At 45.4% G+C, this 10,489-nt stretch overlaps 2 protein-coding genes across 3 annotated transcripts; both read left to right on the top strand.

Annotated features, from left to right (window-relative positions):
* The first annotated feature begins 2,858 nt into the window (after positions 1–2,858).
* LOC123080535 (uncharacterized) lies at positions 2,859–5,283 on the top strand. Of its 2 annotated transcripts, none has more exons than XM_044503463.1 (2): positions 2,859–3,080; positions 3,763–5,283. In XM_044503463.1, exon 2 carries the CDS (start codon positions 3,847–3,849, stop codon positions 5,059–5,061), a length of 1,215 nt encoding a protein of 404 aa, XP_044359398.1. In that variant the 5' UTR covers positions 2,859–3,080; positions 3,763–3,846; the 3' UTR covers positions 5,062–5,283. The 2 variants fall into 2 exon arrangements, with proteins under 2 accessions (XP_044359398.1, XP_044359399.1); XM_044503464.1 differs by having other exon boundaries at positions 2,862–2,934.
* Positions 5,284–8,225: 2,942 nt separating this feature from the next.
* On the top strand, positions 8,226–9,532 carry LOC123075487 (uncharacterized). The gene has a single exon (XM_044498080.1). It carries the CDS (start codon positions 8,282–8,284, stop codon positions 9,461–9,463), a length of 1,182 nt encoding a protein of 393 aa, XP_044354015.1. The 5' UTR covers positions 8,226–8,281; the 3' UTR covers positions 9,464–9,532.
* Positions 9,533–10,489: the final 957 nt, after the last annotated feature.

The raw sequence follows: 10,489 nt of genomic DNA, 5'->3' as shown, positions 1-10,489 counted from the left end.
ATCTCGATCTTTATTGCATTGCTATAGAAAATTCACATTCCTTCGCTTCTGCCTTGGCTATGATTAGAAAAACTTTTATAAAAATCTAGAGTTCCTGCAAGTGCTTCTACCCTTACTATGTTGATTTGAGTGTTCAACTATACAGAGAATGGTAGGGGCAAACTTCTTCGTGAACTTTCGCGGCGTTGCCCACACGGCGTGAGTTCCAACATAAGGTACTCATTGCGCCCGGTGACCGTCCGATTTGGAGGACGTTCTTTTCGCTTCTAGGGTCTTGTTTGCAGTTGCACTCTTCGCTGGGGTGGCTTCTCTGTTCCATAGTTCGTCCTTGAACTCTTAGGATCATGCTTAGAGCTTGGGCTCGAGGGGAGCGGGGACTTGCGATGGGGGTAGCAACGAAAAGATGGTACCCAGCGAGTGGTTAGTTATAGCTGGTGACACGGTCAAAGTGTCCCCATCGTTTTTTTGCAATTCCTTTTGTTCTTGAGTACATTTCCTATTTGCCTCCGTATCTAGTTCCATAGTGTTGGATCCTCCTCATAGACTTGAGCGTTGCCATCAGCACATTCTCCTCTTCCATCCTGAGTCCCCCTTCCATTAGGACCTCTTCCACGACCACCCCGTCCTTTTGTGTCTTCCCTGACCCGATCAAGGGCTTGCTCCAAGTTCTTATCATCCTTCGTACTTGATACGCTCGTCTTAATGCTTTAGTTCTCTGTCCCGAAAGAAAACAACCTTACCGAGCAACACAACCCTAGCATCTCCACCTCCAGAACCAAAACCTTGCCAGGTCTCAAGAGAGAAGGGATTGCTCCATTGTGGTCCGGACTGGCCTTGCCGAAGGAAGGTGGAGGGAGGAGAAGAGAAAACTCAACGGAGGCAATCGAAATTGCCACCGATAGGAGCAAACCCTAATGAGAGGGCAATAGATCCCCTGTAGCACAAGTTGATCTCCCGCGCGGCCGTAGCGTGGAGCTGGGTTTTCATGGCTTCTCGTTTTTACACTATGGGCCTGCTGAGCTTCTCGGATTTGGTTTCGGGGAGCTTAGACAATTTGGCCCGGTTTTGAGTGTGGAGTTCGCGGAGGTGGAATGTGCCGAGACCTCCTAGTTGACGCATGTTGAGGCTATGCTCGCTAAGGAGAGCAAAGGGACCGGCCCAGTTTGTCCGCGCACAATGTTAATTCGTTGGTGTTTTTTTGATCGTTCCTGCTGATTATTTGTGTTTTTTTCCTGTTTTCTGGTCAGTTTATTTATTTATTTTCAAATATGACCTTTCTTAAAACGTGCACACATTTTGAAAAGTGAACAAAACTTGGAGAGTGTGAACATTTTTTGAAAACCTGAACAAATAGTTTTAAAAATTGTGATATTTTTTAAAATTGCACTTTTTTTAAAAGTGAACAATTTTGTAAACAAGAACAAAACTTTAAAAAATATGAACATTTTTTTAAATTGCGAGCAAATTTTGAATTTCTAATTTTTTTTAATAGTCAACAATTTTTTAAGGTGAAAAAATATGTAAAACGTGAAAAAATTTATTAAAAAATGGGACCATGTTTTCAATTTGTGAATACATTTCTAATTCCAAGAAATTTTGTGAACGATGAACAATTTTTGTAAAGTGAAAAAAACATTGAAAAATGTGAACATTATTTGAAATTGCTAGCAAATTTCAAATTATAAACAAGATCCTTGAATTATGAACAATATTTTGAAAAAGTGATTTTCTGAAAAACCTGAATTTTTTTGAAACCCATGAACAATTTTTTTAATGTGAACTGTTTAGAAATTTTGAACAAATTTTGAAAACTGTGAACACAATCTTAAATATGTTATAAGAATTTGAACACAAATTTGAAATTCAGGACATTTTCGAATTTATGAAAAAAGCGCAAAAAAGAAACAGCAAAAAAAGAAAAAAAATAAGCAACAAAACAGAAAAAAAGCCGTTTCAAGGAACCTTCTGGAAGGTTCTGGAAGCTGCATGCTCCTTGAAATGGGCCGGTCCATGTGCGTTGGTCACTTGCTTCGCTTATTATTTTTTTACAAATAAGATGACATGGGGGATTATGATTGGTAATGAAGTGATGAAGGGTCCCACTCCAGTTAAATTCCGGGGTGAAGAGAACTATAGTTTGAAAAGTTAAGTAAATGCTTGCATTTCTTTTGTAGGTGTAGCATTATTCTGCACACGGGGCGGCATATAGCACGTGCCGGATGTGTCATCGCTCCCATAATTCAATTCTGTAACTGGTTTTTTTCCTCTGAAAATACATATAATTTTATTCACACTTATAACAATTACAGATACACCGGTTTAAATTTAAGATTCAAGAAAATACAAAATAATCCCTATAACTAAGAATTACAATGAAATCTTTTGGAAACACATTTTTCATGGTATTAATCTCTACTAGAAGAAATTCTTCAAAGACTTTGGTAAGGAGGTTACAATTGGATTGGAACAACGATGTTGTCCGCTTTCACCTGCACGAACATCACCAATATTGGTTTTTGAAAGCGCCTTGAGTCGCCCATCGAAAAGATAAGAAGTCTTGAGATGAATTTACTTGACCCGGGGATGATCCCGTAGAAGTGCAGGTCATCGAATCACGATATATTATATTCACCATGGTTTCAATCACCTCCACGGAAAATCAAACTAACAAAAAAGCTTGACATACTAATATAAACGCATGAGCGAATAATCGGACCTGCGAGGACGGAAAATTCTCTAACCTCTTGTCACCGTCAAAGAGTTCTTTTACAAAAACAAAGATCACTAGAGGCTAACTAACGAAAAGCTTGAAACTCTTGAAGATAAGAGGTCCCCCACCTTGCAGCGCCAATATATGGCAGTGTCAATGTTGACCAAAAGTCCGTGCTGCGGCGGCGGCTGCGCCGTTGACGAACCCTAGACTTTGCTCAGGAGGTATGCACATTCTGTAACCGATAGGTTCAAAGAAAAGAAAATCTACATTTTTTCTTCGGTTCTGGGCTGAGTAACCAGGGAAAGAAGAGAGGCAAATCGCGGAGCAGCTCGCCTTCTTCCCTCCCGCGCCGCTCCAGAGTCCTGAGGTTGGTCTTTCCCTCTCCCTCTCTCTGTTGCGCCGCCGCCGCCGCCGCTAGGGTTAGCCTGAGCCGCCCGCGCGCCCCGATCAACGTGCTCCCCTCCCTCTGTCGCGGCTAGGAGGGAGGAGTGAAGGTGGTCGGCACTCGGCAGCGCTCGACGGCGACCAAGAAAGAGAGGGGACGAGCAGATCAGCGGGGGCAATGGCCGCCGCTTGCTCTGCCACCTCGTGCCACCCTCGATCTGGAATGAAAAAGAGTCCGGCGGCGGGGCAGATTTGGGTTGGGGGGGGGGGGGGGGGGGGGGGGTAGCCCGCTGGAGGGAGAAGAAAGAGAGAGGGGGCTGCTGCTGCTATCTGTTTGAATCTGGGGGAGACGATGGAGAGCAGAGAGAGGATTGCCCGCTGCTGTGCTTTTTGCTGCATGAGAGAGCAGAGGGGATGCAGTGTAGAGATGGGTTGGGGGGAGTAGCAGGGAGAGAATGGTGACTCGATGGAGAAGACAGAGCTAGTGCAGCGAATGTTACTTGCTGCTGTGCAATTTGTGCTGCCGCTTGCTTGCTTTGCTTGATGTTTTGTGCTACTACTGCTTGATAGTTGATACTAGTACTTCTGTTCATTTCCCTTTGAATCATTCCTTTTTGATCAATTGTTGCGATTGTTATAACTGGGGTCCTTCTTCCCTTTTGCAGGGAGGAGTAGGGCATTCGATTCTAGCAGTCGATTCTGTCCTTGAGATCCAGAATCAAGCTAAGCAGCAACTCCAGCGTGCAGCAATGGCGGCCGCGGCAGCTGACGTTCTCCTGCCTTCCAAGAGGCAAAAGAATAACCCCAGTTGTCTGGGAACCTTGCCAGTCCTTCCGGCCACGGCAACTGCAGACTGGTCCTCGCTCCAGCCCGACATAGTCCGCCACATCGCCAACTCCTTCCTCACCACCGACGACGTCGACTGCTACATGGACTTGCGCGCCGTCTGCCACAACTGGCGCTGCGCCACCGACGACCCCAAGGACGACACTTCAGACCCTCGGTTCCTCCCGTATCGGTGGATCATCCTCAACGACGCCTTTCAGAGTGGCACGCGTCGCCTCTTGGTCAACACCAGCACTGGCCGGTTCCTCCACAGGGAGCTCCCATTGCTCCGCGACTACTATGTCATAACCACCACTCTCACCGGCTTCTTCATCCTGACTGATAGGAGCCCTCCTCATGCCGCTCGTGTATTCAACCCTCTCACCGGCGGCACCATCCCATTCACGGTGCCTGTGCCGCCCGAGGTGAATGTTGCCGGTTCCATCTGCTTTGACTTCACTTTGCCTTTGCTCACCTTGCTCTGCGACTCATCTCACAAGCTGTACATGGCCAGGCCTGACCAGTTTGAAGTCGAAGACCATAAGTTTCCAGTTTATAGTTTCATCCGAAGGGCAGTCGTAGGTGGTTTGATCGGTCGTTGGTGGGGATCAGCCGGAATGGCTGACGTGATTGGCAAGATCTTGGGTGTGGCAGAGTCGCTCCGTGCTCATCCATTGAAGTTTTTTTCCACTGATCCTCCTGAGATGGGGTCTGCAGACAACGCCCGGTGTTTCCTAATGGACTTTGGTGGACATCTGCTGGCCATCATCAAGGGACAAGGACTCATCCAGGTTTTCAAGTGCGATGACGAGAATGGCACACTTTCGCATGTGAAGAGCATCATCAAGCATGCCATCTTCATTGGTCACCATAGGTGCCTAGCTGTGAACACCGATATGTTCCCATCGATTGAGGCAAACTGTATTTACTATACTGAACACCTGGGTTCCTCTGCTCGTATCTGGAAGTTCAACATCGAGGACAGGAAAGTAGAGACGGTCTCGGAAGCTGTTGATTTTGCGAAGAAGGACAAGCAGTTTGTCCTCGTCGCCGACCGTCCTTTCACGATCATCCAGCTTCTCTCGAGCTACACCATCAACATCCAGGATTCTGAACTGGCCTTACAACAGATCACATAAGGCGCCGCCGATGAACTGGATGATTAAGCCTATGGTATGCATTGCTAAGAAATGGTTCATGTTGTCTCTGTGGTCTTTTGTTTTATTATTTTGGTTATGCCTTGACTTGTTCAGAGCGAGAAACAAGTTGAATCTAGGTTGTATGTTCTGTGATGGAATTAGTGTTTGCTATCTTAATTAGGACATGATGATATGTACCCAATGCTCCACTGTTTAGCTTGATGGTGCAATGTGGCTCTTAATTTCTGCAGTAAATAGTTTCGGTCGACCTTTCCCCCCATTTTCTGTATATGGCCCTGCAGTGTGTTGTTCTAGGCAAGAGCAGGTTTTAGATTTGCTTACTGGTGGTCTGTGGAACTTCTGTATGCTGCGGCAGGGCTTAGAATAGAGTATGAATGCAATGTTTCATCTATTTTTTTAATGCTTCCTGGCATCTACGCTTCATCCTGTGTACTACTTGCTTTCGTTATTTGTTCTTTTGTTTGATTTCTGGGCCTTACTGCAGAAATACAATTCCACTTACGGACTTGAGATGTCTGTTGCAGCTTACCATTGCTGCCATGAACTTAGGAAAGCCTTTTCGTAGAAAAATTAATGACACAATTTGTCTGTGTTGTTTCTGGATGGGGTTGGTAGATATAGTGAACATCTTTTGCCGGGCAGGTGTATTACTTTTACATGCAGACTGCATCATGCATGTTCAGTACAGTAGTTGCATGTGTTGATTGGATCATACTGTACTATGAAACATAGCTGTTCAGAATGAACATAGGTCATGGAGATGTAACTAATCACCTTTAACTGAAACGAGTCCTTCTTTCCTTCTAAGGCAGGAGTAAACATAGACCAGCCAGATGTAGTGGTTCAGGGGTAAGTGCACTATGCCGGCGATGAAGCATAAATTTTAGTCCTTTAGCATTCCTCTTCTGAAGCTTTCTTTTCCTTTTTAGATGGGTACCTTTGATTCCCTTAAGGAATGCTCCAAGATTGTGGTGGCCTGTTCGTCCGGCACCCAGGCCCGGGCGGCAATCCTTTTGGCAGCATGCCGAACATATGCACCACCGCAAAATAATACACTGGACTACTATTCTTGCCTAACATTTTCACTGAAGAATTCACCTGGCTGGTCTTTTATATCTTGGAGATCGTCGCATGCAGTCTTACTTAGTTACCTGGTACTCCCTCCGTTCCAAAATAGATGACCCAACTTTGTACTAACTTTGCATCTATTTTGGAACGGAGGGAGTACTCATGTTATTTCAGTGGCTGAATGCAGTTATCAGGGCTATACTTTGGACCTTGTTCGTGCCTTTGACAAGCTAGTATGTCAAATAAAATACCAAATCATGGTTAAAAAATTTGATACCAACCATGGTAAATAATGCAGAAACCAGCACTATTTTTTCTTCAGAGAACCGAACCCAAAGTACATGCTATAAAAACTTCCCCAGGAGGAAGAAATCCAAAATTAATTAGTCTACAAAATACAGGAGCAGAAAACACTTTGGGCGGTTCTATACAGTGTAGAAGGCATTTTTTTTATTTCAAAATATATATATGTAGAAGCCATGTTAGGCAAGTCTGGTAGTATTTCCTCAGTACATTCATGTATGTGACTTTGAAAGCAGAACAAGTGAGATGTCCATATAAGGTTTACTGGTTTATTAAGGAGAGGTGGGTCTGAAAACCAAGGTCTTTCTTTGTATAATGTAAAAAAATGTATTCTGACTAAAGAGGATTGCAAGGTGAAGGTAAATGTATGTTGTTTTGTAGTGAAGTAGAGACGGTAGATCGTTTGTTTTTGCACGGCACATCAAAACATATCCAGTTTGTACATATTCTAATTTCTTCTCAGTGAAAAGACAGTGTTCTTGTTGTTTGCTCGAAAAAAAGAAGTCAAATTTGCTCAAGGGGACCATAAGTACAAACCAATCTAGCTTAAACCATATGCAACAGTTGAAAAAACCAAAAATACATTTTTCTGTTGTCAGAACTTCTAAGTGATCAGTTGCATCTGCATTGTCATGTTCATTCCCGGGAAAAAAATCATGGCATGATTTGACCGAATCAACACCTGTATGTCTGAAACTAAAACGCCAGTCCGGCCAAAATGTGTGAACGACTAAATCAGAAAACAGCATTCACATATCGTGTCAGAAATTTGTAGATGCAAATCACATCTAAAGTTCCTAGCAGCAAATGGTGAGCTGCAAAGCAACATCTTTAGTTCTCAACTGCAGTTGTGCAACAAATTATGTTGGATCATTCTTTAGTAATGCCCTAGCAGTTCCACCTGATACAACTCATTGATTCGGGCAGGACCGCCCGCGGTCTCTGCCGAATTTTCTGGTATCAATCCTTTGGATCTCTCGTGAAGGCATCCCCGTCATCCACTGAAGCACCCAACTCGCTCGGTTCACCAACACCACTGTCCACTCCCGTCTCGCCGGTGGTCAGCAGGAGTGGCGTCTTACCAAACGGCTTGTAGACTTGATGCGGTGCTTCTTCCTCAACTCAGATCATCTAGCACCAGAGACGTAGCATCCTCCTCAGAGATGCCCAATTTCCACAAGGCCTCCTCCAGTTGAGCCCTAGCCAACATGGTGGCTTGGCTCTCGTCTCCATCCAAGAACCGGTAGCAGGAGTGGATCTCGCCAACTTACTCCCTAACCGGTGTGCTTGCTCGTCCCGTGGATGGAGATCCGCGGGCATCATCAAGTTCCGCGTCGAACCCTAACTTCCTCCGTCGCTGCAAGAGGGAAGTAGGTTTTGGGGGGAAACTCGTAGCAATCGGGTGATGGCATGCGACGTCTCTATTGACCAATCGCTGGCTCGTGTAACAGTGTCGTTTGAATGTTATGAACACCTTACTTTGTACTTTCAGACAGTTGTATAATATATTTTGCAAGAGAAAAACCTTTTTTTTTTGCAATCTCTAGGAAAAATCCTTTTTTTCGGTGCAAGGAAGAAAAGAAATGTTGTACTCCGTGATCTCCTTGGTTCACAAGTTCTTTTTGTTTGTTTGTTTGAGAAACTCCTTCGTTCACAAGTGATCTCACGGTCAAACCAGAGAAGTTCAGTGATCTGCTTCTGGGCTAAGCCCAGCCCAAGAAAAACACTCTCTTCTATAGGGTTGGAACCTGGGCCGTGCCCATATCTATGCCCCCATCCCCTCCGCCGCCACCCGCACTACTCCAGGACGAGCTCCCAGCCGGCGGCCATGGCGGAGGCCGCAACAGCAGCAGCGACGCCTCTCCTCCCCGGCCTCCTAGACGATGTCTTCATCTGGGAGATCCTCGTCCGCCTCGACCCGAAATCCCTCCTCCGCTGCCGCGCCGTCCGCCGCGCCTGGCGCCGCGCCACCTCCACTCGCCGCTTCCTCCTCGCCCACCACGCCCGCCAGCCCGCCTTCCCCATTGCGGACGGCGACCAGTTAGTCCTCGGCGTCCACCTCCACGACATCCTCGCCTTCGACCTCCGGGCCGCCGCTAAGGCCCACCTCCATACCGTCGCCAGACTTGACCAGGACTTCTATCTGGAGGCCTCATGCGACGGCCTCCTCGTCCTCTCCACGTTTGCCAAGGGTGGATCTGGATGCTGCATCTCTATCTGCAACCCGGTCACGCGTGAGCATGCCTCCCTCGCCGGGCCACCGTGGGACTTCACTGCCTTCGGGATGTACCTCCACCGACCCACCGGCGAGTACCGCCTGTTACTGCAACGGGGGAGCAACAGGGACTCGCCTGAAGAGCAAATTGACTGCTATGTCTTTCCATTGGGCTCCGACCAGCCACCGAGGTACATCGGGTGGCCGGACATGGAGTCAGTGGTCTTCAACTTACCTATTCAGCTGCGTGATAACCTGCATTGGTATCCATATTATCATCTGAGTGAAAGCGAACAATTGCAGAGTGAAGGCAAACCTGTAATAGTATTTGACACGGTAGCTGAGTCGTTCCGGCAGATGCATGCTCCAATTGTTCCCACAAAGTCATACTTATTTGAGATGGATGACACGATCGGCATCTATTGCAATGACGATGACAAGAACACCATTAGTATATGGGTGCTGCAGAACTATGAAAGCGAGGTTTGGGACTTAAAGTACCGAATCAGATTGCCTGTTGAAGAAATCAGGGGACAGTTTGAAGGTTGTAATGACTATCGGGATGTTAACCTTTGGGATGTGGACGTTGTTTCGGGGGATGGTGGCGTGCTCTTGCTGGTCAGTTTTGGTCGGTGGGTGCTTCACATCGACACTGATGGCAAATTGATTGACAGTTTCTATATTGGTCTCCTAGGCCTCCGTATTTATGAATGTCGGCTCAAGCAAAGTCTTGTTCAACATGCCTTTTTTCCGGCTCTAGAAGGTTATGTTGTGAACGCTTCGCCTTTCATCTGATGGCTGTTGAGCGAGATGGTGCTTCTTAATAGGCTAGCTGTCGTTTTTTATGAGTTGCAATATCTATGAATTGGATCAACTATGAGCCTGCTGGCCTCTTCTTTTTTGTAAGTTATGATTGTAAGCTCTGAATGTTAATTGCTTGTCTCCCTTTCGGCTGAAGTGAAGTAATGTTGATTTGCTTTTGGAATATTTGCCAGCTGATCCGCCTCATGTGTCTATATTCTTGGCACGAATTTACTTTGCTAGCGGTTTCTTAGTTCTTAGCATCCTATTTTTTGAATTGTAAAATTGACATTACCATTTTTATCTAGTTGTCAATATTGAGGGTGTTTCTTGTTTCTACCCTTCGCTGAAGCTGAGATGAACATAGGCAGATTCTTTGTTGACTTGCATGCTACATCTGATTTTTCTACAAGACCTTAGAGTACTAGTAGTTAAATTAAATGGTTGCCAACTGGTTAGATATGTTGTCATAATTCCTTTTTCTTCATGCATCCATTGCATCTGGTTAGATGTGTGTTATGGGGACTTTAAGCGGGTTATATTTGCCTCGATCCAAGGAAATTAACATTTTGTAGAAAAGACTGGGACAGTAAACTGAAATATCTATGAATACCATTTTGGGCTTTCATCCTGAGACTATTTTCCTGTTGCGTTGTTTGGAATGATCTCTTTTATTATTTCACTTTTCCTGATAAACATTTGAAGGATTAGTGCTTCACGTGATGCACGATCTGAACATACGTTGGAGAAACAAAACATGTACTAATAAGCACAGGAAATGTTTGTCATTGCCAGGCTCAGGTTCCATAGTTTGTTCATGTCTCGAGCAGGACAGCACATGCCTGTTGTGTGGCAATACGACTGTAGAAGTAAGTTGAAACTCACTCTGATCATTTGCTTCAGAATTTAGAAGTAAGGTGTTAAAGTAAGTTCATAATCCAGATTAATTGATCTGGTATGTGTAACTGGCGATGGATCAAGAAGTCTCTTCACCTTGAACTGTATTTGGTGCTATTTGGT

Source organism: Triticum aestivum, chromosome 3D (assembly GCF_018294505.1).
Source record: "Triticum aestivum cultivar Chinese Spring chromosome 3D, IWGSC CS RefSeq v2.1, whole genome shotgun sequence".
Classification (NCBI taxonomy): domain Eukaryota; kingdom Viridiplantae; phylum Streptophyta; class Magnoliopsida; order Poales; family Poaceae; genus Triticum; species Triticum aestivum.
Note: the sequence above shows the minus strand (reverse complement) of the source record. Positions and strands in the feature narration are given on the sequence as shown.